The 27,259-nt window shown below is 69.3% G+C and overlaps 2 protein-coding genes across 2 annotated transcripts in view; one reads left to right on the forward strand and one right to left on the reverse strand.

Annotated features, from left to right (window-relative positions):
- Positions 1 to 19,634, reverse strand: part of LOC128138318 (cAMP-specific 3',5'-cyclic phosphodiesterase 4C-like) — a 30,777-nt gene extending 11,143 nt beyond the window's left edge. The window contains 9 exon segments of the mRNA XM_052779616.1: positions 2,927 to 3,039; positions 3,523 to 3,573; positions 3,700 to 3,775; positions 4,010 to 4,046; positions 4,420 to 4,493; positions 4,496 to 4,607; positions 16,720 to 16,952; positions 17,712 to 17,853; positions 19,530 to 19,634. Coding sequence (XP_052635576.1) covers positions 2,927 to 3,039; positions 3,523 to 3,573; positions 3,700 to 3,775; positions 4,010 to 4,046; positions 4,420 to 4,493; positions 4,496 to 4,607; positions 16,720 to 16,952; positions 17,712 to 17,753 — 738 coding nt within the window. The 5' untranslated portion in view covers positions 17,754 to 17,853; positions 19,530 to 19,634.
- Positions 19,635 to 21,503: 1,869 nt separating this feature from the next.
- On the forward strand, positions 21,504 to 26,369 carry CDC37 (cell division cycle 37, HSP90 cochaperone). The gene is made up of 8 exons (XM_052779617.1): positions 21,504 to 21,693; positions 22,846 to 23,127; positions 23,219 to 23,324; positions 23,693 to 23,808; positions 25,364 to 25,486; positions 25,696 to 25,878; positions 25,996 to 26,067; positions 26,191 to 26,369. The coding sequence occupies exons 1-8, from the start codon at positions 21,592 to 21,594 to the stop codon at positions 26,338 to 26,340; spliced, it is 1,134 nt and encodes a 377-aa protein (XP_052635577.1). The 5' UTR covers positions 21,504 to 21,591; the 3' UTR covers positions 26,341 to 26,369.
- The last annotated feature ends 890 nt before the right edge of the window (positions 26,370 to 27,259 follow it).

Consider the following 27,259-nt stretch of genomic DNA (forward strand, 5'->3'; position numbering starts at 1 on the left):
TTACCCGCAGCCTCTTAAGGCCCGGGGGAGGCTGTGGGGCGCGGGGGGGCCCTTGGCATGGTGGCACCCGGGGGGGGGGGGAAAGCAGGCCCCCCCCCTGGGTTGGGAGGCACCGCCAGCCCACCCCCCCCCCCCCCCCCGGCGCTGCGCCTGGCCGGGGGGGTCCCTCACATCGCCCCCCCCCCTCCCTAATTGCTCCAGAGGCTGAAAGCCCCCCCCGCTCCCCCGGGGTCCTGCAACCCCCCCCCCCCGGGGCGGTGGGGGGGTCAGCGGGAGCCCCCGGAGCCCATCGGGGGGGTGGGGGGCCGGGGGGGGGGGCCCGGCGGCAGCGAAGGGGGGGGGTGGGAAGGATGGAGAGGGGGCGGAGGGATGGAGAGGGCTGGGGGGGGCGCTGGGGGGGTCCTGGGGGGGGTGTGGGGGTGCTGGGGGGGGGGATGCGGGAGTGTCCGGCAGGGATGCGGGGAGGATGCGGGAGGATGCGGAGGACCGCAGCGATGGGGGGGGGGGGGGAATGGGGGGGTCTCGGGGGGGTCCCGGAGGGTTCCGGGGGAGCCTTGGGGTGCCCGGGGCGGGGGGGGGGACACCCGGAGGGTCCCGTCTGGGCTGCGGAGGCCGCGGAGCGCCGGGCGGGGGGGGGCCCGCACGCCTGCGCCGGGCTGCGGGGCCTCGCTCCTCCCCCCGGCCCTGCCCACGGCCCCCCCCGGGCCCCCCCCGGCCCCTTCTGCCCCCCCCAGCCCTGCCCACGGCCCCCCCCCGGCCCCGCCGCAGAGCCAGGGGGGGACCCAGGCGTTTGGGGAGGGGGGGGGGGGAGAGGCTGTTGGGGTCCCCATGGTGGGGGGGGGACGACACGACACCCCTGGGTCCCCCCCACCGGGGCCCGGACCCCCCCCACGGGGATGGGGACCCCCCACGAGTGACCCCGCCTGGGGATGAGGACCCCCAGGGGTCACCCCCGCAACGGGCCGGGGACCCCCCCTGCCCCCCCCATGGGACAGGGACCCCCCCCAGGGTCACCCCCCACTGGGCAGAGCCCCCCCCCCAGACCCCCCACGCTGGGGGTGGGGACCCGACACGGGTGGCACGGGGGGGGGGGTGACAGGCCCACGGGGACGTGGGGACACGCCGGGGGGGGGCACAATCCTGCACCCAGACCTGCAGCACCGGCTACGGCACCACCGCACCGCAAGCATGGCCACCGGGCCTTGCGCCACCGGCACCGGCACGACCGCTGGCACCGGCACCACCGGCACGACCGCGGGCACCGGCACCGCCACCGGCATCACCGACACCCCGACGCAGCCGCTGCCGCCGCCACCAACCACCCGCACAACCGGCAGCACAACCGGCGTCGGTGCCACCGACACCCCTGACGCAGCCGCCGCCGCTGCCGGCAACCACCGGCACAACCGCTGGCACCAACACCGACGCCGCCGACACAACCGGCACCGACCACCGCCGGCACAACCGCTGGCACCAACACCGACGCCACCGACACAACCGGCACCGACACCGCTGGCACAACCGCCGGCACTGGCAACCCGGCACCACCGGCACGACCGACGCCAACACAACCCACGCTGGCATCAGCAGCACAACCGCTGGCACCGGCACCACCGACACAACCAGCACTGACACCACCAGTACAACCGCTGGCACCGGCACCGACACCACCGACACAAACAGCACCACCAGCACCGGCACAACCGCTGGCACCAACACCGGCACCACCGACACAAACAGCACCACCAGCACCGGCACAACCGCTGGCACCAACACCGGCACCCACGACACAACCAGCACCGACACTGCCGGCACAACCGCTGGCACCGGCACCGGCACCACCGACACAACAGCACCACCAGCACCGGCACAACCGCTGGCACCGGCACCGGCTCCACCAGCACAACCAGCACCGCCACCACAAACGCAACCGCTGGCACCGGCACCACCGACACAACCAGCGCCAACACCGCCGGCACAAACCGCTGGCACCGGCACCACCGCCAGCCCCCAAAGGGCCAGGGACCCCCCGCAGCCCCCGGACGCTGTCCCCAACCCCCTGCTGCCACCAGCCCCCCGTCCCCGTCCCCACGGCAGAACCGGGATCCTGTCCCCAAACCCATGGCACAGCCGGGTCCTGTCCCCAAATCCGCGGCACAGCCGGGGTCCCATCCCCAAACCCATGGCAGAGCCTGTCCCTGTCCCCATGGTAATGCTGGGGTCCTGTCCCCATCCCCATCCCCATGTCACTGGGGGTCCCATCCCCCGTCCCCACCCTCGTCCCCATGTCACTGGGGGTCCGTCCCTGTCCCTATCCCTGTCCCCAAGTCACAGGGGGGTCCCACCCCCATCCCCATGTCACTGGGGGGTCTGTCCTATCCCTGTCCCCATGTCACAGGGGGTCCCATCCCTGTCCCCATCCCCATCCCCATCCCCATCCCCATGTCACAGGGGGTCCATCCCTGTCCCTATCCCTGTCCCCATGTCACTGGGGGGGTCCCATCCCCATCCCCACCCCTGTCCCCATGTCACTGGGGGGTCCGTCCCCGTCCCCATCCCCGTCCCCATCCCGGTCCCCATGTCACAGGGGGGTCCGTCCCTGTCCCTATCCCTGTCCCCATGTCACTGGGGGTCCGTCCCCGTCCCCACCCCTGTCCCCATGTCACTGGGGGGTCCGTCCCCCGTCCCCACCCCTGTCCCCATGTCACTGGGGGTCCGTCCCTGTCCCTATCCCTGTCCCCGTGTCACTGGGGGGTCCCATCCCCGTCCCCATCCCCGTCCCCATCCCCATCCCCGTCCCCATGTCACAGGGGGTCCCATCCCTGTCTCCAATCCTGTCCCCATGTCACTGGGGGGTCCCGTCCCCATCCCCACCCCCGTCCCCATGTCACTGGGGGTCCGTCCCCGTCCCCGCGCCGGGGCCCACCTTGTTGGAGGCCATCTCGCTGACGGCGCGGTGGGTCTGGAGGGTCTCCAGCTGGTCCAGGCACCAGTCCAGCTCCTCCAGCGTCTCCCGGGCCAGCTGCTGGGACGTCTCCTCTGCGGGGGGGGCGGGGGGGGGGTCAGCGGCGGCCCGAGACCCCCGGGCCAGTGGTCGGGGGGCTGGGGGGACCCCCAGGGATTGGGGGGTGCAGGAACCCCCCCGGGGATGGGGGCTGCGGGGATCCCTGGGGATGGGGGGTGTGGGACCCCCCCCCGGGGCTGTGGGGACCCCCGGGGATGGGGGGGGCTGCAGGCACCCCCCCCAGGATGTGCAGGGACCCCCCCTGCGGTGGGGGGACAGGGGGACGTGGGTCAGGGGGGCTGCGGGGACCCCCCAGGGACAGGGCTGGGGGAGATGGGGGCTGCCGGCCCCGTGCCTCAGTTTCCCAGTGGGACGGGGGCACCACCAGTTTTACCCCCCCCGCTTCGCCCAAATCCCCTCAAATCCCCCCAAATCCTTCCCCAAAATCCCCCCAAATCCCCCCGAGCTCGGGGGCCGCCCCCCCTTAACCCCTTCAGCCCTGACCCCCCCCCCCTTACCCGAGAGCGTGGCCTTGCAAAGGGGGGGGCTGCGAGCCGACGGGCGACCGCCTGCCGGGGAGAAGGGGGGGGGGGGACAGGGAGGGGAGAGTCAGGGCTGGCCAGGACCCCCCCCATGGGGTCGGGGTCAAGGTCGGGGTCGGGGTCAAGGTCAGGGTCAAGGTCAAGGTCACTCACTTGCTGGCCGTGGGGGGTGGGGACATTTGTCAGGGATGGAAAAGTTGCTGCGGACGCTGCGGAGACTCGCCAGCACCTGGGGGGGGGGCACGGGGCGGGGGGGGGGGTCAGGGATACAAAGAGAGGGGGGACAGGGACACATAGAGGGGATCCCTCCCCCCAGGGACCCCAAATTTGCCCCTGGTGCCACCCAAACGCCGAGCCACTGCGGCCAGCCCCCCCCTTCGGCCCCCCCAGCGGGGCTTCGGGGTGGGGGGCCCAATTCTGCACCTGCCCCCCCCCCGCCGCCCTGGGACCCCCCCAGCCCTACCTGGGCGAAGGGAGTGACGATCAGGTCTTCGGCATGGCTGGAAGAGAAATGGGGGGACGGTGTCAGTGGGGGGGGGGCAGGATGCCTGGGGTCCCCCTCCAGCACCCCCCACACCCTGGGGGGGGACACGGCCCACAGTGGCACAGGGGGAGCCCCGGGGGGGGTCCCTGGAGGGGTATTGGGGGGTCTCCAAGGGGATGGTGGGGGGGGGTACCCGGGGGGATATTGGGGGGTCACTGGGGGGACGGAGGGGGGGTCTCTAGGGGCATGCCTTGGTGGGGGGGTGGCCAGGGGGAACGCAGGGAGCCCCCGGGGGCTATCGGGGGGGTCCCCAGGGGGATGGCAGGGGGTCCCCATGGCACCCAGAGCACGGGGGGGGTCCGCGGGGCGGGGGGGGGGGCCGTACTCACGCCTCGCTGGCGATGGAGGAGTTTCGGGACATGCTCTTGGGGGAAGCGTCGTAGTCGCTGTCGGGAGCGGTTAGAGGAAGGACTCGCGGCGTTGGCCGGGGGGGCCGCCGGGCAGCAGCACCAGCCCCGGGCTGGCCTGGGGGTCCGGCGGGCTGCGGCCCGGCGAGGGGCCATTCTCCACCTCGAAGCTGGGGGGGGGACAAGGGGACGTGGGGGACGGCGACGAGCCCGGCGGTTTCGGCGACATCGCCGGGCGGCCGTGCCCCGTGGCGAACGCGGCCGCGCCACGCGCGCCGCCGGACTCTCCCGTCGGCGGTTCGCGCGAGCCGGCGTCGCCCGCGCGCACCAGAATCACCGTGCGCCGCCGGCGTCGCGTGCCTCGGTGTCACCTTGTGCACCGCCGTTACCGTGCACGCTAGCCGTCGCCACCTGCAACCGGCGTCACCGTGCACACCGGCGTCACCGCGTGCACTGGCGTCACCATGTTGGACCGGCGTCACCACGTGCACCAGCGTCACCGTGCACACCGGTGTCACCGTGCGCCAGTGTCACCACCTGCACCGGCATCACCATGCACACCGGTGTCACCACGTGCACCAGTGCCACCATGTTGGACTGGTGTCACTGTCCACACCGGCGTCACCATGTGCACCGGTCACGTGCACACCGGTGTCACCATGCACCAGTGTCACCACCTGCACCGGCATCACCATGCACACCGGCGTCACCACATGCGCCGGTGCCACCATGTTGGACCGGCGTCACCGTCCACACCGGTGTCACCATGTGCACCAGCGTCACCGTGCGCACTGTGTCACCATGCGCCGGTGTCACCACCTGCACCAGCGTCACCGTGCACACCAGTGTCACCACGTGCACCAGTGCCACCATGTTGGACTGGTGTCACTGTCCACACCGGCGTCACCATGTGCACCAGCGTCACCCCGTGCACACCGGTGTCACCGTGCACCAGTGTCACCACCTGCACCGGCATCACCATGCACACCGGCGTCACCACATGCGCCGGTGCCACCATGTTGGACCGGCGTCACCGTCCACAACCGGCGTCACCATATGCACCAGCGTCACCATGCGCACTGGTGTCACCATGCGCCGGTGTCACCACCTGCACCAGCGTCACCGTGCACACCAGTGTCACCACGTGCACCAGTGCCACCATGTTGGACTGGTGTCACTGTCCACACCGGCGTCACCATGTGCACCAGCGTCACCATGCACACCCGGTGTCACCGTGCACCAGTGTCACCACCTGCACCGGCATCACCATGCACACCGGCGTCACCACATGCGCCGGTGCCACCATGTTGGACCGGCGTCACCATCCACACCGGTGTCACCATGTGCACCAGCGTCACCGTGCACACCAGTGTCACCGTGCACCAGTGTCACCACCTGCACCGGCGTCACCGTGCACACCGGTGTCACCACGCGCGCCGGTGCCACCATGTTGGACCGGCGTCACCGTCCACACCGGCGTCACCATATGCACCAGCGTCACCAGTTGCGCACTGGTGTCACCATGCGCCGGTGTCACCACCTGCACCAGCGTCACCGTGCACACCAGTGTCACCACGTGCACCAGTGCCACCATGTTGGACTGGTGTCACTGTCCACACCGGCGTCACCATGTGCACCAGCGTCACCGTGCACACCGGTGTCACCGTGCACCAGTGTCACCACCTGCACTGGCATCACCATGCACACCGGCGTCACCACATGCGCCGGTGCCACCCATGTTGGACCGGCGTCACCGTCCACACCGGTGTCACCATGTGCACCAGCGTCACCGTGCACACCAGTGTCACCGTGCACCAGTGTCACCACCTGCACCGGCGTCACCGTGCACACCGGTGTCACCCACGCGCGGCCGGTGCCACCATGTTGGACCGGCGTCACCGTCCACACCGGCGTCACCATATGCACCAGCGTCACCGTGCGCACTGGTGTCACATGCGCCGGTGTCACCACCTGCACCAGCGTCACCGTGCACACCAGTGTCACCACGTGCACCAGTGCCACCATGTTGGACTGGTGTCACTGTCCACACCGGCGTCACCATGTGCACCAGCGTCACCGTGCACACCGGTGTCACCGTGCGCCAGTGTCACCACCTGCACCGGCGTCACCGTGCACACTGGTGTCACCACGTGCGCCGGTGCCACCATGTTGGACTGGTGTCACTGTCCACACCGGCGTCACCACGTGCACTGGCGTCACCGTGCACACTGGTGTCACCGTGTGCCTGTGTCCACCACCTGCACCGGCGTCACCATGCACACCGGTGTCACCACATGCGCCGGTGCCACCATGTTGGACCGGCATCACCGTGCACACCGGTGTCACCGTGCGCCCAGTGTCACCATGTCGTACCAGCGTCACCATGCACACCGGTGTCACCGTGCACCAGTGTCACCCACCTGCACCGGCGTCACCGTGCACACCGCCGTCACCCACGTGCACCGGCGTCACCGTGTTGCACCAGCGTCACCGTGCACACCGGTGTCACCGTGCGCCAGTGTCACCACGTCGTACCAGCGTCACCGTGCACACCGGTGCCAGTCACCGCGCGCCACCCGGACACCGTGTCACCGTGTCACCGCGGCGTCACCGCGCTGGGGTGGCGGCGCTTAATTTTAGCCGCCGTCTCGTGTTTCCACCGCGACCTTTCGCCGCGGGGCCGGAGCGGCTGCCCGCTGGCCGAAGCCGCCGCCGATGACCCCGTGGGCCCCCGTCGCGATATGGGGCCCTGTCGCGACGCAGGGGACGGCAATCCCCGGCGCCGGTACCCGCAGGAGCACCGCGACGCCGCCGGCTGCCCCCGTGGGTGCCGGCAGCACCCGTGGGTGGGGGCACCCCGAGCCACGTGGGGGGGACCCCGACTCCGGCAGCCGCGGAGGGGACGGGGGACGGGGGGGTGTCCGCGCTGTGCCCTCGGGTGGGGGGTCCCGGAGCCTGGGTGCACCCCCCCGGGGGTGGGGACCCCCCCCGGTGCCCACCTGCCCCCCCCCGGGCCGTGTCCCCCCACCTGAGGGACCCGCCGAGCCGGTGCCACCCAACGTCCTCCTCGGTGAAGGGAAAGTGCGTGGCGGCGAGGGACCCAGGCGTCGGTGGGGGGGGGGACAAAGGGGGGGTGGGGGGTGTCGGGGGGGGGGGGCCGCATCCTGCAGCCGGCAGCAGCACCGGTGCCCGCCCCGGGCATCGGACTGCGGCAGCCGGGACCCCCCAATACCGGGACCCCCCCCCAATAACCGGGACCCCCAGGAGTCTTGTCCGCCTGGACCCCCCCCCCAATACCGGGACCCCCCCCAGCAGCAGGAGCCCCGAGCCCTGGGACACCCCCCAATACCCAAGACCCCCCAATACCGGGACCCCCAGGAGCCTCATGTCCCCGGACCCCCAGCACGGAGCCTTGTGTCCTGGGACCCCCCCCATCACTGGGACCCCCCCAGCACCAGGACCCCTGGGAGCCTCGTGCCCCAGCATCCCTCACTACCAGGACCCCCCCCAACACTGGGACCCCCCCCAAGAACCTTGTGCCCCAGGACCCCCCAATACTGGGACCCCCCAGCACCAGGACCACCGGCACCCTTGTGCCCTGGGTCCCCCCCAACTACTGGGACCCCCAACACTGGGACCCCCCAATACCAGCCCCCCCCCCGGGCTGGGGGTCCCCAGGGACCATACACACCCTGGGACCCCCCCAGTACGGACCCCCCCCCCCCCAACCCTATGTATCCCAGTTGGGACCCCCAGTGCCGGGCACCCTGGGACCCCCCAATGTCACAACCAGGACCCCCCCCCAGTTTCGGGACCCCTCGCTATGGGGCGAGGACCCGCGGGTGGGGGGGGGCTCCCCGTCATCTCCTCCCCCCTCCAACCGTCGCCCACTTCCCCCTGGGCCGCGGAAGGAACCCAGGCGTCCTGCCCCCCCCCCCGTGTCCCCCCCCGGCTGTTATTCGGGGGTCCCCATGCAACTGGGGGGCACCCAAAGGCCATTGTTTGGGGAGGGGGGCTCACAAAGGGACCCCCCCCTTAAACCTGGGCACGTGGGACACCCTTGTCCCCCACAACCTGGGGGGGGGTCCTGTCCCACCGCAAAAAGGGGGGGGGGGTCCCGTCCCCCTCCTGGGAATAGGGGGGTCCCTCTCCCCCCCCAGCGTGGGCATGGGGGGGTGTCCCTCTGTTCCCCCCCCCCCAAACTGGGTATGGGGGGGTGTCCCTGTCCCCCCTGCCCCGAGCTCGGGGGTGCTCCCCCCTGCCCCCCCTTACCTCACCGCCAGCCCCCCCCGCTCGGTCCCTGGGGGGGGTCTCCTGCCGCTGGCCCGCTGGGTGCCCCCCGGCTCCATGGGTGCGTGGGGGGGGGGACACACGACACGGGGGTGCTCCCGCCCCGGCCCCCCCCCCTTCCTCTACCGGCTTCCTCTAACGAGTCGCCCTGGGGCGAGCGGCCCGGGGGGGCCCCCCCCCGCTTCCCTCCCGGAGCACCCCGACACCGTGGCCCCCCCAGGGGGAGTCCGGGGGGGGGGTCCTGGGGGGGGGGGGGCTGGCTGAGCAGCCTTGGGGTGGGTGTTGTGTTGGGGGGGGGGGCTTGACCTGACACCCCCACCAAGTGCAGCCCTGGGGGGGGGCACTTAGGGACACCCCAGCGCTGGGGGGGGGGGATCCCCCATTCCCATACGGAGGGGCAGCCCCATGGGGGGGTGGCCTTGAGCCCCCCCCCATGCTTTTGACCCCACTGCCCCCCCCATCCCACAGAGGACCCGGGTGTCCGAGCAGCCCCCCCACTTTCCCCACACCGGGGGGGGTATCAGTACCGGGGGGGGGTGTCCTGTTCCCCATCCGGGGGGGGCTGTACCGGCTTTGGGGGGGTCTGTACCGCGTCGGGGGGGTCCGTACCGGGTCGGGGGGTTGTCTTTACCGGGGGGGGGGGTGTCTTTACCCGGGGGGGGGGGGTGCTGACATCCCCGGGGGGGGTCGTGCAGCGCTCCCGGCCACAGGGTCCGGAGGGGGTCCGGGGTTCCCGGGGGGGGTCCGGGTTTCCGGGGGGGGTGTTGTTTTTTTTTTTTTTGGGGGGGGGGGTGTCCCCATTACCTGCCCCGCATCCTGCGATGCCGCTCCTGGATGCTGCGGTTGAGCCGAAGGTGGCGGAAAAAAGTGGGGGACCCACCGGGGGGGCAAAGACCGGGGGAGCCGGCGGGGGGGGGGGGGCGGGGTAGGAAGGTCTCGTCCTCAAATCCCCCCCCCGGCCCCCCCGGCCGGAGCAGGGGGGAACGGGGGTAACTGCAGCCCCCGCCGCTCCCCGGCCATGGCAGCGGGACGGGACGGGGTGAGAGGGCGGCGGGGGGGGGGGGGGGAGGCGGGGAGGCACCGGGGAGGGGGGGGGAGGCGGAGTGGGGGGGGGGGCCCACCCCCGGTGCCGCCCCGGGACCGCCTGCCGCCCTGGAGCGGGGAGGGACCGGCCCGGGGCTTCGCGGGGGGGGGGCTGGATGGAGGGTCCCTGAGCCCCCCCCGGAGGTCCCTGAACCCAGCCTGGGGGTCCCTGAGCGCCCCCACCCCCTCCCGGGGTTGTCTGTGGCCCACTCGGGGTCCCTCAGTCCTGTCTGGGGGTCTCTGAGCCCCCCCTGGGTGTCCTTGACCCCTGTCTGGGGTCCCTGAGCCCCCCCGGGGGTCCCTGCACCCTGCCCGGGGGTCTCTGAGCCCTTTCTGGGGGTCTCTGACCCCCCCCCGGGGGTCTCTGAGCCCTTTCCGGGGGTCCCTGAGCCCCCCCGGGGGTCCCTGCACCCTGCCCGGTGGTTCCTGAGCCCCCCCCCCCGGGAGTCCCTGCACCCTGCCCGGGGGTGTCCTGAGCCCTTTATGGGGGTCCCTGACCCCCCCCAGGGGTCCCTGCACCCTGCCTGGGGTCCCCCTGGCCCCACTCATTGGGGACCCCCGGGGGAACCTGCCAAGGGGGCTGTATCGGGGTGCTGGCCCCCCCCCCCCATTGCCCCCCACCCTGCCGCTCCCCCCCACCTGCACCCTCCTGGCGCAGCGAGACAGACCCCGTGTGTTCCCGGGGAGGGGGTCCCGACCCCTGTGTCCCCCAGGGAGGGGGTCTGGACCCCGTGTCCCCCTGGGGAGGGGGTCTGGATCCCTGTGTCCCCCCAAGAAGGGGCTCTGGTCCCCATGTGTCCCCGGGGAGGGGGTCTGGATCCCTGTGTCCCCCCGGGGATGGGGTCTGACCCCATGTGTCCCCCCAAGAAGGGGGTCCAGACCCCATGGGGCACCCTGTCCTCATGGGGGTCCCCAGCCCATGGGGGTCCCCGTTGGGTGCAGCACCCATCCTCCCGGGGGTGGCAGGGGGCCGCTGTGGGGGGGCGGGGAGGGGAGTCGGGGGGGGCTGCGCAGGCAGCGGTGGGGGGGGGGGGGTGACTCACAGCCAGCAAATTTAGCAACCGGCTCCGGGGAGGGAAAAGGCTTTTTTTGGGATTTGATCAGGATTATTTCACGCCTCGGGAGCCGCAGTTGCCGGGCGAGAGACGGGGGACAGTCAGGCCGGGGACCCCCTGGTGTCCCCAGTGTCCATTATCCCGAGTGGATTGGGGACCCGAGGGTGCCCTGGGGGTCCCGGCTCCTTCCCCCCTGGTTTGGGATGCAGGATGGGATCCTGCCGGGGCGATTTGGGGGGTCCGGTGGGTCCAGCGCCCCAGAATTGGGGTCCCCGCTCCCCGGCGCAGCCGGGCGGGATGCAGCGGTTCCCCTGAATCATCTCCGGTGGTCCCCGGGCACCCGCTCCTCCGGCCTCATCCTGGAATGGCCAGTTTGGGTCCGTCCCTGTCCCAGTCCCTCTCCCCGAGGGGGTTTGGGGCACGGAGGGAACCCCAAGGTGCCCCTGGATGGGATGGCATGGGATGGGATTGGGAAGGAGATGGAATGGAGAAAGATGGGGACAAGGAAGCGCTGGGGATGGGGACAGGGATGGAGATGGAATGGGGACAGGGATGGGGATAGGAAAAGGATGAGGATGGAGGTGGAACAGATATGGGAATGAGAATGGAGACAGGATTGGGAAGGAGATGGGATGGAGAAAGATGAGGAAGAGATGGGGATGAGGACTAAGAGGATGGAGATAGGGATGGGATGGGAATGGGGACAGGGATGGGATGGGAAAAGTATGGGCACGGAGATGGGGATGGGAAGGGAAAAGGTTGGGGATGAGGATAGAGATGGGATTGAGAAGGAGATGGGATGGGGACAGATGATGGGGATGGGATGGGGATGGGGATGAGGATGAGGATGGGGATGGGGATGAGGATGGGGATGGGGATGAGGATGGGATGGCCACAGACACAGGATGGAGACAGAGAGGAGGAAGAGCTGGAGTCTGGGAAGGAGACAGGGACGAGGACAGTGACCAGCACTGGGGCATCCCCGTGCCCAGGACCACCGCTGGCGTCCCCCCCGCGCAGAGGGACCCCCAGGCCGGTGCCGCCGTGCCGTGCCATACCGTGCCATACCGTGCCATAACCGTGCCGTGCCGCATCGGCCGGCGTGCCCGGCTGACCCCGGGGGTGGCAAGAAGGGGCGTCCCTCTGCTATTCCTGGCAGCCGGCGCGCACGGCTCGCCTGCCGGCGCGGGATTTCCTCCCGACCGGGATCTGATCTGGGAGCCGGAGACAAACGTGAATCACTTTTAATGGCCGCAGGTGACTCATCCCCCTCGAAAAAGATTACAGCACATCATAAACGCCGGAGGGGCTGCGATGGGCGGCGCGCGGCACCGCCGCCATCACCACGACTCGCCGGCGGCGCGAGGTTGGCATCGATTTGATTATTATTGTTTTTTTTTTTTCTGAAAAGGAAAGGAATTAAAGCAGGAGGAATTAATTAGGGCGAGGGCTGCAAGAACCCGGGAAAAGCCTCTGGGAGCCGGCAGCGGCTGGCCGGATCCTGGCACTGCTGTGGCGAGCCGGGCTCTGGCCGTCCGCCTCTACCCCGGCGAAATCCCAGTTTGGGATTTCACGTTTGTTTTGTTTAATTACACTAATTGCTCCAGGAAGGGAGAAACCCGTAAGCGAGCGTTGAGCCGGTTCCTCCCGGTTGAACCACACCAGCGCCGGCAGTGGGATGGGGATGCCGGGATAAGGGAGTGGGGGTCGCCCGTCTGCTGGGTCTCACCGACGGGGGCTTGATGGGATGCTGCAGCGGGGGGGTCCCGGTATCCCGACCCCCAGATTTGGGGGGGGCCCCGGCAGCCCTGGTTTCACCGGGGGGATGCCAGCCCTGCCCACGCCCCATCACCCTCCCCAGCCGCTCGCCACCCGACAGCCGTCTGGACGGTGGGGGGGGGGAATCTCCGTCGGGAAAGGAGGAAGAGGAGGAGGAGGGAGGAAATAAAAACCCTGAGTCCTGACCATCTGCTGAGCCTCCTGCGCATAAATTAACTCCCCTAACGAAGCCGGAGGTGCCGCTGCGCCCTCGGCTCTGCCGGAAGGACGCGGCACCCGGCACATGCTGCCGTCGCGGCACAACCACCCGTCGGCGCGTTCCCAAGTTGTTTTCCCCAAAAAACTTCCCGACCGGAACGGGCAGAGCCGGTGCCAGATGGACCCCGAGGGAGCGGTTGAGGTTTCTCCCCCCCCCCGCCCCGGTTTGGGGGTGCTGCATCCATCCCCCCCACATCGAGCATCTCCCGATCCGGCCCATCTCCCAAGTACCGGCATGGCGGCTGGATCGTGGCAGCTCCCAGCCCCGGTGTTGGGATGGGGACCCCCTCCACCGGCACCCGAGGGTCCCGCTGGTGGCTCTGCTCGCCCCCCCGCCGGGAGCGGGTTCGCCCTGGCAGGGGTGGCCGCGCAAGGGGGTCACCCCGAAAGCGCGGCTGCTGGGATGGGGTGCCCTCGGTCAGGTCTTGGGGGGGGGGTGTCCCTGGACACCCCCAAACCCCGCCGGAACCGGCACCCACGGGGTGCCCATGGGCAGGGGGGTCGGAGCCGGGAGCCATGGCTGTGCTGGTGCCGGTGACCCCGTCACCGTCACCGATGCCTGGCGGGGGACCCCGGAAGGGTCTGACCGGGCTGGGGGTCCCGAGGGATGCGACCCCCCCGTGTTGCTGCCGCCCCCCGCTCCCACGGCAGCCCGCAGGCCCGATCCATCCCCGGCACCGGCACGGCCACCGGCTCCCTCCCACCGCCATGGTGCCGGCATGAGGATGATGCCGGGGGGGGTCCCGCCTTCGGTCCCGGTACCGGGATGATACTGGGGGGCTCCGTGGGGGGGGGGTCCCCACCGCTGTCACCTACCGCTTGCCGGCGCCGGGGGTCCCGTGGAGGGAAGAGGGCCAGGACATGCGGGATTTCCGCAGCCCCGGTCGGTCCCCGGTGTCGACGGCGTCCGCCCGTTCCATGGGCCGGCACCGGTGCCGGTCGGTGTCGGAGAAGCCGCGGTGACGGATGCGGATGGGGGTGCGGGGCTGGCGCCAGAGGTGCTGGGGGGGCTTCAGGGTGCTGGGGCCCTCCCGGGGCACCGGTAACGAGAGCGAGAGGCTTTTTCTGGAGCCCGGCACCGGTTCCATCATCCACGGTACCGGCGGGAACCGGGGATCCTGAGACGCTCCCGGTGCCGGTAAAGGAGCCGGTACCGGTGCCCAGCCTGCAGCCCGCTCCCGCTGCCGGTCCCGGAGCCCGACCCGGTGCCGCTGCCGGTCCCGGCGCTCCTCCCGGTCCCGGAGCCGCTCCCGCTGCCGGTGCCCGTCCCGGTGCCGGTCCCTAGCGATGCGCGGCGGCGGGAGCGGCGGCGGCGGCGGCTCTTCCCGGCCCCGGGCTCCGCATGGCCCCGTGCAACCGGTTGGGACGACCCCGGGGGAGGCGCCTGCCGCCGCCGCCGCCGCCGCCGGTACCGCTGCCGGTACCGCTGCCGGGGCCGCCTCTGCGCGCCCGGCTCGGCGCCTCCCCCCGCCCCGGGACCTGCCCCCCCCCCCTCCTCCTCCTCCTCCTCCTCCCCGGGGGCGGCTCCGCCCCGGGACCCCGTGGACCCCCCCCACGCAGGTACAAGGCGGCGCGGACCCCCCCCCCCCCGGATATTTCCCACGACGGGGATCCCCCCCCCCCCCGGGGATCCCTCTCCTCATGGGGACCCCCCTATGGGGTATCCCCCCGCGTGTGGTCCCCCCCCCCCATCCAGGGATCCCCCCCCCCTCCCCAGCGGGATTCCGCTCCCCCCCCCCCCCCGGAGAAATCAGCAGCGCAGGGATCCTGCCCCCCCCCCCCCCAGCACCCAGCACCCACGCATGGGGGGCGGGGCAGAGCAGACACAGCAGGGCCCCCCCCAGAGCAATACCGGCCCCCCCCCTCCCCAGGCCAGGCACAGCACAGACCCCACTGCATATCTGGGGGGGGGGGGGGGGGTGGCCCACTGCACGGTGCTGCAGAGAACCCCCCGGCTGCAATAGGGGTCCCCCCCCACGCACGGTGCTGCAGGGACCCCCCCAGGGTCAGGGTGGGGGTCCCCCCCCATGTACGGTGCTGCAGAGACCCCCCCCCAGGGTCAGGGGCACTGCACAGGCCCCCCCAAAGGCTGAGGTGGGGGTCCCCACTTGTGCACAGCACTGCACAGCTCCCCCCCCCCCCCCCAGGGCTGAGCTGGGGGTCCCCCCAAATGCCCGGTGCTCCACAGACCCCCCCCCGGACAGTGATGGGGGGTTCCCCCCTCCTGTTTAGCACTGCACAGCCCCCCAGGACCAGGGTGGGGGGTCCCCGGCGAGCACCCCACCCTACCGAGGGGGACACCAGGGGGTCCCCACACCTGCCCGGTGCCCCCCGACACCCCCGAACCCCGAACCCCTGAGCTGGTCCCCCTGTCCCCATCACTGGGAGCATCCCCCCACCCCAGCTCCAGCCCTGGCACAAAACGGGGGGGGGTCCAATGTGACCCCCCCAACTTCCAGCTGCCGGCAGCTCCGGTTTTACCGTGGAACCCGTCGGCATCGGGGGGGGGGTGCAGGCAGGCGTGAAGGCAGCTGCCTTCATCCCGCTGAGACCGAGCAGATCCCCCCCCCCCCCCAAAAAATGTCCCCCATTAATGTCACCCACCCAAGAGAGCAGCCGGGGCATGGGGCACTCCAATATCTCGCCCCGCCCCGGGAAAACCGCCGGCAGCCAGGAATTTTGGGGATGCGGGATGGGAAATGGGGAGCCGGGCAGGAACACACCCTGGAAAATTCGGCGGATGATTCATCGCAGCGAGGGAGGGCTGGTGGCACGCCGCAGGCTGCCGGCACCGCCGCCGTACCGGGGACGGATCCGGCCCCCCGGCCAGGTCACCGCGTTCCCACCGCCTCGCCGTGGTCGCCAGCACCGGTTGGCGCTTCACCGTGCTGGGGCCTGGCACCGGAGCTGGCTGGCACGGTGGGATCCGGCAGGCGCAATTAAAGGGTGGGTGGAATTAGAGGGGGGGCTGGTGGCCTTTTTGGGGGGCTGCTGCTCCCCCCCGCCCCTCCCTGGAGCCCGCGGTGGGGACGCGGTGGCAGCCAGCGGAGCGGGGACGCAGGATCCGGCCACTCTTCGCGGCGCCGTGTCGGCCGGGGGTTGGTGCCACAGCTGTGGCGGGGGCCAGCGCCGGTGTCACCCGCGTGGGCACCGTCCCCATCCCGGACACCGGCCTGGTCCCAGGCAACGTCCCCATCGAGGACAATGTCCCCGTCCTGGGCCACGTCCCCATCCCTGGCATCGTCCCCATCCCAGGCCACGTCCCCATCCGGGGCACCGGCACCATCCCGGACGCTGTCCCTCTCCTGGGCGTTGTCCTGGTCCCAGACAACGTCCCCATCGTGGACAACGTCCCCATCCTGGTCACTGTCCCTGTCCCAGGGAATGTCCCCATCCCAGACACCGTCCCCATCCCGGGCACCGTCCCCATCCCAGACGCCGTCCCCATCCCGGACCATGTCCCCATCCCGAACAGCGGCCCCATCCCAGACACCGTCCCTGTCCCAGGCACCGTCCTCATCCCAGAGTGTCCCCATCCCAGGACACAGCCCCATCCCTTACACTGGCCTGACCCCAGGCCACGTCCCCACCGCGTCCCCGTCCCCACCCCGGGCAGCCCAGCAGGACACCCTGCCCGGGGAGAAGTCCCGGCTCTGGCCGGGGGTCCCCGGCATCACTCCCCAGCCGAGGCCAGCACATCCCCCCGGATTAGCGCCCGGAGAGGCGGGGGGGTCCCCAATGCCACCAAGAGCCCCGACGCCGCGGTGACGGGCTCAGCCTCGCGCCGCGTGCCGTTCCCCCCCAACCCCGTCCCTACCTGGGGGGCTCGGGGTGGGTGATGGCGATGCGCGGCGGGATGCGGAGGGGTAGCGTGGTGGGGCGCGGGAGGCCGGCGGGCTCCGGCGAGCGCGGCCGCTCCGGGGGCTTCCAGGGGGGCACCTGGAGGCTGGCGGAGAGACGGCGGTGCCCGCGGCGCAGGTCGGCACCCAGCATCCCTGGGGAGGGAGGGGAGCGGCTGCAGCACCCGGGGTCCGGCGTCTCCGGCGGGGGCTGCGAGGAAGGGACGGGGGCGGGTCAGACGGGGTGGTGTGGCACGGCACGGTACGGTACGGCATGGCACGGCACGGCATGGCACCACGTGGCGAGTGAGCCTCACACCGCACGGCATGGCGCGGCGCGGCACGGCACGGCACGGCACCACACGGCGTTGCATTGTACGGCCAGCCTCACGCGCCACGGCTTGGCACAGCGCTGCATGGCATGGCATGGATTGGCACATCATAGAATGTCACAGCATGTCATGGCACGGCATGGCACAGCACGGCATGATATGGTATGGCACAACACGGCACGGCACGGCACGGCATGGCCGGGGAGCCTCATACCACATGGCACGGCACAGCACGGCATGGCATGGATTGGCACAGCACGGCACGGCATGGCATGGTATGGCGTGGATTGGCACAGCATAGAACATCACAGCATGGCATGGCACAGCACGGCACGATATGATACGGCACAACACAGCACGGCACAGCACGGCATGGCCGGGGAGCCTCGCACCACGTGGCGTGGCACAGCACAGCGTGGCACGGATCGGCACAGCACACCACGGCGTGGTACGGCACAGCACAGGATGGCACAGCACGGCGCAGCGTGGCACGGCACCCAAGCGGGAGCCCCTCGCCCTCTGCCGCGGGTCCCCAGGGCTGGCCTACGGAGGGGACCCCCTGGCCCCCCCATATATGCTCCCACGGGGACCCCATCCCCGCCCCGGTGCTCCTGGTGCCCCCCCCGGTGCCGCCTCACCTGCTCCTCGGGCCCGGCCAGGTCGCTCCGGTTCTTCCTCATGTGCCCGCCCGGCGCCGGGGCTCAGGCGCCGGGGCTCAGGGTGCGGGGGCCATGCGGGGGGACCGGGGGGTCCCCACCACGTCCCGGGGGGCTGCGGCGCCTGTGGGGGAGAGCCGAGGGTGAGGGGGGAGCGAGGAGACCCCCGGCCCCCTCGCCGGGACCCCTCCGGCATCGCAGCCCGTGCCGGAACCGGGGATCCCTGGGGAGCCAGGCTGAGCCCTGACACGCTCGTTGCAGCCCCGGCACAACCGGAGCCCCCCCCCCGGGTTGGAACGGATCCCCCCGTGCCTCCACGCACCGGTGCCGGGGGGATTCGGGGGGCTCTGTGCCGGTGGTGGGTGAGCTGCTTCGTGGCAGCTCCCGGCAGCCCCGGCTCCCACCCCGGGGACCCCCGTCTCCTCCTGGCAAAGGTTGCCAAGGAAACCCCGGCATCGCGGCCCACGGCATCCCATCCTACGGCATCGTTGGCCATGGCATCGCCATCGCTTCCCCACGGCATCGCCATCGCTTCGCCACCCGGCATCGCGGCCCCCCGGCACCAGCATCGCTTCCCTTGGCACCGACATCCCTTCCCGCGACGCCGGCATCGCTCCCGGCACCGGCATCAATTCCCACGGCACCGACGTCGCTGCCGGTACCGGCATCATTTCCCACGGCACCGACGTCGCTCCTGGCACCGGCGTCCTTCGCCATCGCCTCCCCCAACACCGGCATCCCTTCCCGCAGCACCGGCATCGCTCCTGGCACCAGCCCTTTCCCCGGCACCGGCATCCCTTCCCGGCACCGGCATCGCTCCTGGCCTCCCCCCGCGTGGGGCAGCCGTGGGGAGCGGGACCCCCAGGGCCGGCCGGGCTGGGGGGGTGCCGGCAGTGCCAGGCTGCCCGGTGTCCCCCCCGGCAGTGCCAGGCCTGGGGGGGGGGGGGTCCAGGTGGTTAATGCGGGTGGCCAAGGGGGGGGGGGGGGGCTGGGGGTCCCCCATTCCCGGGCCGCCGGGCGGTGGGATCCGGGGAATCCCTGGGGACCCCCCCAGTGCCGAGCACCCCGCTGTGGGGTTTTGGGGAACTGCCCCCCTCCCTCGTCCTCCTCAGGGCGGTTGTGGGAGCGGCAGGACCCCCCCTTCCCCCCCCCGCAGCCTGCACCAGATTTGGGAGTTATTTTCTGAATTAATTAATTACTCAGCATCATCGGCCGGGGGGGGGCTGGGACCCCCTTTGGGGGGGCCACAACCTCGTGTCCCACCCCCTAGCACCCACCGGGGCCCCCGCCACCCCGTCCCCGCTGCCGGACCCCCCCTCACCAGTGGGGGACGAGAAACTGCGGAGCGTGGGGGGGGGGGGTCCCACCGGACCCGGGCGTCCCCGGGGACCCCCAACCCGGGTGGGGGTGGGTGGGAAGGGGCTTTTGTGGGGTGCTGGGGGGGGCCACCCATGGGTGCTCGCTGCCGGCTAAACCCCATGGCGGGGCCTTTGCCTCATCCCGGTGGGACCGGGGGTGGGGGATTTGGGGGGGGGGGGGGGTCCGGTGCTACGGTGGGATGCAGCAGCTTCGGGGGGGGGGGTGGTCCTGCCTACCGGGGGTCCGGTGCCGTTACCGGTCCCGCAGCCCCCCCCCCGGTCCCGCAGCCCCCCCCCGCGTTGTCCCCGTCCCCCGCCGCTGCAACCGCTGCCCCGCACCGGTCCCGGGGCTGCCCCGGAGGGATGCTCGAGGACCGGGGCAGTACCGGGGGGGGGGGGGGGACACGACAACGGGGGGAAGGGGCCGGTGCCGGTGCCGTACCTGGCCGGCTCCCGGTGCGCGGTGCTCCCCGGCATCCACCCGCCTTTGTTGGCGGCGGCGGCGGCGGGGGGGGGGGGGTAACGGCGAGGGGGGGGGGGGGGGGGGGGGAGGCGGCCCCGGGACCGGCCCCGGTGCCGCCGCCGAGAGCGACCGGTGACAGCGGCGGCGGAAACGCAGCGGGAGCGGCTCCCCCCCCCCCCCCCCCCCCCGGCACCGGCCCCACGCGTGTCCCCGTGTCCCCTCGTGTGTCTTTCCCCGGCACCGGGTACCCCCCCGGGGCCCCCCATGCATCCCCTGGCCGTGTGCCGGTGTCCCCCCCCGTGGCCCTGGGTCCCCAAGGCGCCACGTCCCTCCATGTCCCTGTGTCACCGTGTCCTGGTGTCCCCAAGGCACCACGTCCCCCCATGTCCACCGTGTCCTGTGTCCCCATGTCAAGGCACCACGTCCCTCCATGTCCCTGTGTCACCGTGTCCTGGTGTCCCCATGTCCCTCTGTCCCCAAGGCGCCACGTCCCTCCATGTCCCTCTGTCCCCAGTTCCCCACACCCCTCTGTCCCCATGTCCCTGTGCCACCATGTCCTGGTGTCCTCATGTCCCTGTGCCACCGTGTCCCTCTGTCCCCATGGCCCTGAGCCCCTTAGTCCCCTTAGTCCCTGTGTCCCTGTGTCTCCATGTCCCAGTGTCCCCATGTCCCTCTGTCCCCCAAGGCACCACGTCCCTCCATGTCCCTCTGTCCCCATGTCCCCACTTCACTCTGCCACCATGTCCCTGTGCCACCATGTCCCTCTGTCCCCAAGGCACCATGTCCCCCCCCATGTCCCTCTGTCCCCATGTCCTGGTGTCCCCATGTCCCTCTGTCCCCACTTCACTCTGCCACCATGTCCCCGTGCCACCGTGTCCCTCTGTCCCCATGGCCCTGAGCCCCCTTAGTCCCTGTGTCCCCGTGTCCCTCTGTCCCCATGTCCCTGTGCCACCATCTCCCTGTCCCCCCAAGGCGCCATGTCCCCCCCATGTCCCTCTGTCCCCATGTCCTGGTGTCCCCATGTCCCTCTGTCCCCAAGGCACCATGTCCCCCCCATGTCCCTCTGTCCCCATGTCCTGGTGTCCCCATGTCCCTCTGTCCCCAAGGCACCATGTCCCCCCCATGTCCCTCTGTCCCCATGTCCCTGTGCCACCATGTCCTGGTGTCCTCATGTCCCTGTGCCACCGTGTCCCTCTGTCCCCATGGCCCTGAGCCCCCGTAGTCACTGTGTCCCCGTGTCCCTCTATCCCTGTGTCCCTGTGCCACCATCTCCCTGTCCCCCCAAGGTGCCATGTCCCCCCCACATCCCTCTGTCCCCATGTCCCTCTGTCCCCATGTCCCTGGGTCCCCATGTCCCTGTGCCACCGTGTCCCTCTGTCCCCACAGCCATGTCCCCCCCATGTCCCTGTGCCACCACGTCCGTCCGTCCCGAGGCACCATGTCCCTCCACGTCCCCCGTGTCCCCGTGCCACCACCTCCCCGTCCCCCAAGGCGCCATGTCCCCCCCCCATCCCTCTGTCCCCATGTCCTGGTGTCCCCATGTCCCTGCGCCACCACGTCCCTCTGTCCCCAAGGCACCATGTCCCTCCATGTCCCTCTGCCTCCACGTCCCCCGTGTCCCTGTGCCACCATCTCCCCGTCCCCCCAAGGCGCCATGTCCCCCCCCATGTCCCCCCCCATGACACTCCCTCCCTCCCTGCCCACCCTCCCCGGCGGCGGGGGCCGGGCAGACCCTGCGGGAGAAGGGGGGAGGACGGCTCCCCCAGCCCCCCTCAGGCCTTGGGGCGTCGAGCGGGGGGGGGGTGCCCCCCACCCTCACCCCCTCTTTTTTCGCCGTCCGTGTCTCTTTAAAACCGGCGCCATCTTTAGCTTATCCGCGGAGGGGGGGCGGGGGTAAGGGCGCAACCGGAAGTGCGCCACACGGCGCGTCCGGAAGTGGCGAACGTCGCGGGCGGAAGTAGGCGGGGCGACCGCTGGAGGGTTCCAGAAGCGGCCGGAGGCGGCGGCGGGCCCGGGCCCGGGGGGGGGTGGCGGCCGCGTTATGGTGGACTACAGCGTGTGGGACCACATCGAGGTCTCGGACGATGAGGATGAGACTCATCCCAACATCGACACGGCCAGCCTTTTCCGATGGCGGCACCAGGTGCGGCCCGCGGCCGTAGCGCCCCCCCCCGCCAACCTCCGCCCTGGGCCCGGCTCCCCTGGGAACTCCCGTTCCTATGGCGACCGGCCCCGGCATCCCCATGGGGAGGGGGAAAGGGGGGGGGGGGCTCTTGTTGCCATGGGAACCAGCTGCAGGGACCCCCATGGGGAGGGGGGGGTCCCCCCGTTCTCATAGTGATCAGCTCTGGGACACCCATGGGCGGGGGGGGGGGGGCTCCCCCTATTGCCATGGCGACCGGCCACGGGACTCCCCCTCCATGGCGGGGGGGGTCCCCTGTTCCCGTGGTGACAGGCTGCAGGGACCGCCATGGTGGGGGGGGACCTCCCCCATCTCTCTAGTGAGTTGTTCCCTGTGACACCCCCCCCTTCCCCTGGCCCCCCCGTTTCCATGGCAAACAGCCCCCCCCCCGCGTTCCTGCTCCTTCCCCCCCCATCCCCACCATGTCCAGGGTCTCCCTGTTCCCTTGGGGAGCAGGCTGGGGGGGCACAGTCCCTCTCCCCCTGCCCCAGGCAGCCCCCTCAGGGGGCTGCTGTCAGATGCCGGCGGGGGTCCTGGGCCCTTCTGGGGGTTGGGGCAGCCGAGGGCCTGGCCCCACACCCCCCCCAGACCCTTCCCATGTCCCCCCCGGCCTGGGAGGTGACACCTTTGGGGCTTTGGTCACCCCGGGACCGTCCCCTGTCTGTGGCTGGAGATGGGGGTGTTAGGCTCCAATAACATCCCCCCCCCCAGCTTCTCGCAGGGGGGTTTCTCCCAGCTCAGAGGGTGGGGGGTAAACTGGGCGGGGGGGGGGGGGCTGTGCAGCCCCACGTTCTCTGGGAGCCGGAGCAGACCAAATCCTCGGGGACTCGGAAGCTGTGGTATTCCGGAGCCGGCCCTGATTTGGCAGGGAGGGGGAATGAAGTTGCTGCTCGAGCTGTTCCCTTCCAATTTCAACAAAATACTCCAGAGCTGTGTGGAGGGACTTTTCTCTAAACTGGGTGTTTTGGGGGGCGTTGGTCTCCCCTCATAGCAGCTCCTTGTGCTTCACCCTATTCCACAGGGGCGGCTAATGAGGCCGGGAAGGGCTGTGGGAGAGATTTAACGATGCCCCCAACATCTCTCCTGACGTGGTTTCCATTCTGTCGCCTTCAGGCTCGAGTGGAGAGGATGGAGCAATTCCAGAAGGAAAAAGAAGAGCTGGATAAAGGATGCAGGGAATGCAAACGGAAACTCGCCGAGTGCCAGAAGAAAATGAAGGAGTTGGAGGTGACGGATCCGGAGAGCGGGAAGGGGGAGCTCGAGAAGCTCCAGGCCGAAGCCCAGCAGCTGAAGAACGAAGAGAAAAGCTGGGAGAATAAATTGGAGGAGCTGAAGAAGAAGGAGAAGAACATGCCGTGGAACGTCGACACTCTCAGCAAAGACGGCTTCAGCAAGGTGGGTTTGGGGGAGCTCCCCCTCCCCGTGTGTCCGTGCCCCCCCCCCGCAAAGTTGCTGAGCTGGCAGCTCACGTCCTTCTGCTCCCCAGAGCGTCTTCAACGTCAAACCGGAGGAGAAGGAGGAAACGGAGGAACAGAAAGAGAAGAAACACAAAACCTTCGTGGAGAGATACGAGAAGCAGATCAAACACTTTGGTGAGTGCCGGGGAGGGTTTTGGGGGGGCTGCAGCCATTGAGCCAGGGAACCCCCCTGTCCCCCCTCCCTGCTGCCGGGAGCAGCTGGGAAGTCGTTCGTTCTGGTGAACAGTTGACGATTTGACGTGTTTTTCACAAGATTTTGGGTTTGGTTTTTTTTTTTTTTGCCCGCTTGCCCAGCCGAGGCAAAGCTTCGTGTGCTGCCTTCGTTAATGGCGATTTGGGGGGGGTTTAATTTAAACTTGGGATGAGTCATCTCTCCCCCTGCCCCCCCCTCCACCTTTTTGCTGACGAGGTTTAGAGGCTGTTCTTTTTTTAACGAGCGAAAAAAACCTTCCTCTGCTAACTGGGGCTGCCCTGCTTTGAAGGGATGCTGCGGCGCTGGGACGACAGCCAGAAATATCTCTCCGATAACCCTCACCTCGTTTGCGAGGAGACGGCTAATTACTTAGTCATCTGGTGCATCGATCTGGAGGTGGAAGAGGTGAGAAAGCGGGATGAAACCCATTCCTCCTGCCAGCTTTGTGCCGGGATTGCGTCGTCCCCGCCTCGCTGGCCTTTCTGCCGCGAGCTGATTTGCTTTTCCTGCCAGAAATCGGGGAATCAGGGAATCGTAGAGATGCTGAGGTTGGAAAAGACCTTTAAAATCATCGAGTGCCATCGTTACCCTGGCACTGCCAACTCCACCACTAACCGTGTCCCCAAGTGCCGCATCTACACGTCTTTTAAATCCCTCCGGGGATGGTGACTCAACCCCTTCCCTGGGCAGCCTGTTCCAGTGCTTGACAACCCTTTGGGTGAAGGAATTGTCCCCAATATCCCACCTAAACCTCCCCGGGCGCAACTTGAGGCCATTTCCTCTCGTCCCGTCGCTTGGGAGAAGAGCCCGACCCCCACCTCGCCACAACCTCCTTTCAGGTAGCTGTAGAGAGCGAGGAGGTCTCCCCTCGGCCTCCTTTTCTCCAGGCTAAAGCACCCCGGTTCCCTCAGCCCCTTCTCTTGTCCTCCAGACCCTTCACCAGCTTCGTTGCTCTTCTTCGGACGTGCAATCCCACCTCAGACCCTGCAGAGCCCTTAGAGCCGGGGCAGGAGATCGTGGAATCCCGGGACGGTTTGGGTGGGAAGGGACGCTTGGAGCTCAGCCCGTCCAACCCCCCCCCGCCACGAGCGGGGCCGTCTTCACCGAGATCAGGGTGCTCAGAGCCCCGGCCAGCCCGGCCCCGAAGGGTCCCAGGGACGGACGGGGCATCGGCCCCCTCTCTGGGCAGCCTCTGCCAGGGCCTCACCCCCCTCGGCGGGAAGAATTTCCTCCCTAGAGCCGGGCCGAATCGCCCCTCTTTTAGCCGAAAACCCTTCCCCCTTGTCCCAGCGCTGCCGGCCCGCCGAAAGAGTCTGTCCCCGTCTTTCCGGGCAGCGCCGCGAGGTGCAAGAAGGTCTCCCCGGAGCCTTCTCCCCTCCGGGCTGAACGCCCCCAACTCTTCCAGCCCTCGGATCAGCTCCGTGGGCTCCTCCGGACCCGCTCCCGCGGGTCCCTCTCCTTCCTCTGCCAAGCACCCCAGAGCTGGCAGCAGAATCACGGAATAATTTAGGTTCGAAAAGACTTTTAAGATCATTGAGTTCGACTGTCAACCCAACGCTGCTGAATCCAAACGCCGGACTGTCGGGGGGGCCTTGCTGGAGTCGAGGGGCAGAATCCCCTCCCTCTCCCCCAAGCTGATAGCGTTTTGTGGGCGTTGGGATGACCCAAGTGCAGGATCCTCGTTGGTTCTCATCCTGTTGAGTCTCAACCCATCGATCTGGCCTGTCCAGATCCCTCCGCAGGGATCTACCCTCGAGCCGATCCACGCTCCCACCCAACTTGGCGTCATCTACAAACTTAGGGTGCACTCGATCCCTTCATCCACATCGTTTGCCCATCGGCATCTTCTTCTTTTCCCAAAAAGGGGTTGGGGATCAGCCCCCCTGACCTCCCTGATGCGGGGAACGTGGAGATGGGTGAATTTGTGGGGTCCTCATGTCCCTTTTCTCCCCCCCACCAGAAACACGCCCTGATGGAGCAGGTCGCTCACCAGACCATCGTCATGCAGTTCATCCTGGAGCTGGCCAAGAGCCTCAAGGTCGATCCCAGGGCTTGTTTCAGGCAGTTTTTCACCAAAATTAAGGTGAGAATCCCCCCCCCTTAGCTCCCCTCCCCAAAGCAGGTAATTTTCCGGCTCCCGGGCCCTGCTGCGTGCCGCAATGGCTTTCGGCAGCTTGAGGGTGAAGAGACGCAGCCGGGTGGGACCCCGGGATGGATTGGGGGGGTAGAAACGAGGGTCCAGGAGGACGCAAACACCCCCCTGCCCCCCACTTACCTCCCCTCTCCTCGCAGACAGCTGACCAGCAGTACATGGAGGGTTTCAACGACGAGCTGGAAGCCTTCAAAGAACGGGTGCGAGGTCGAGCCAAGGTTCGTATCGAGAAGGCGATGAAGGAATACGAGGAAGAGGAGCGACAGAAACGCCTGGGCCCCGGCGGGCTCGACCCCGTGGAGGTGTACGAATCCCTGCCACCCGTGAGTATCGCCCTGTGCTTTTTTTTGGGGGGGGGGGTTAAAATGGCAAAATTTAGTCGTGGTTTAATGCCTAGGGGGTTTCCTCATGTGTCGTCGTGTCCCCTCTGCTTCTTGCAGGAGCTGCAGAAATGCTTTGACGTAAAAGACGTCCAGATGTTGCAGGACACAATCAGCAAAATGGATCCCACTGTGAGTATTTTTTTCCTCTCCCCACCCCGGGGGCTTCCAGGGGGGGTCCCTAGTCTGGCAGAGCAGGCAGAACAGGCAGCGGGTACCCCCCCTGAGCCCCCCCCCCCTCCATTTACTTTCCAGGAGGCCAAATACCACATGCAACGCTGCATCGACTCAGGGCTCTGGGTCCCCAACGCCAAGACAGGGGAGGGAGCTGAGAAAGGAGGCGGCGAAGGCGTTTATGAAGAAATTAAGAAGGAAAACGGCGATGAGGAGAAAGGAAATGCATGAGCTGGGGGGGGCGGGGGGGTAAAGCATAAAAAAAAAGGCGTAAAGCATAAAAAAAAAAGGCGTAAAGCATAAAAAAGTGTAAAGCATAAAAAAAAAAAGCGTCAAGGGGTTTCTCCCTCCCCCCGTCCCCCTCTCTCTCTTGCCCCCCCCCCCCCCCCCCTAAAATGCCATAGAGACTTTTGGTGAATGTCTGTTGAGCTGTTTGTGCCTCCATTTCCCCCCCCCCTCCCTCCCCAGCCCCGGGGGGGGACGTGGGAGGTTTTGGGGAGGGGGGGGGAAGAGACGAAATGACGGTGGTTGGCGGGGGGGGCGGCGGTGGCGACGGCGCGTGCTGGCGAGGCTGTTGCAGTGAATAAAGAGATTGAAGAAGCTGGGTGTGGAGTGGGGGGGGGGACATGGGGGGGGTGTTGGGGGACAGTTTGGGGATGGAGGATGGTGATGGTGACGAGCCGGAGCCCTGGGGGGGGGGAGTAGGGGGCTGCGGCCCCCCCACCCTGCCAGCTGCTGGCGGTGGTGGGGGGGAGAGTTCAGACACCCCCCGGGGGATTTGGGGGTGACACCCCACCCACCCAATTCGGGTCTCTATCCAGATGTGGCCCCCGCCCTCAGCTGCCTTAGATCCAGCTGTGAGCCCTTACAGCTCTGCCCCCCTCCTGGTTTGGATCCAGCTGTGTCCCTAAACCAGCTGTGCCCCCTGCAGCTCCACCCTGCCGAGTTTGGACCCAGCTGTGCCAGCCCCGCCCCTGGTTTTGGATCCAGCTGTGCCGCCAATCCAGCTGTGCTCCCTCCAGTGCTGCCCCCGCGTTCTATCCAGCTGTGTCCCTAATCCAGCTGTGCCCAACCCCCGGGTTTGGATCCAGCTGTGCCCCCTCCAGCCCCGCCCCCTGTTTTGGATCCAGCTGTGTCCCCGATCCAGCTG

The sequence above is a fragment of the Harpia harpyja genome, unplaced genomic scaffold (assembly GCF_026419915.1).
Source record: "Harpia harpyja isolate bHarHar1 unplaced genomic scaffold, bHarHar1 primary haplotype scaffold_386, whole genome shotgun sequence".
Taxonomy (NCBI): Eukaryota; Metazoa; Chordata; class Aves; order Accipitriformes; family Accipitridae; genus Harpia; species Harpia harpyja.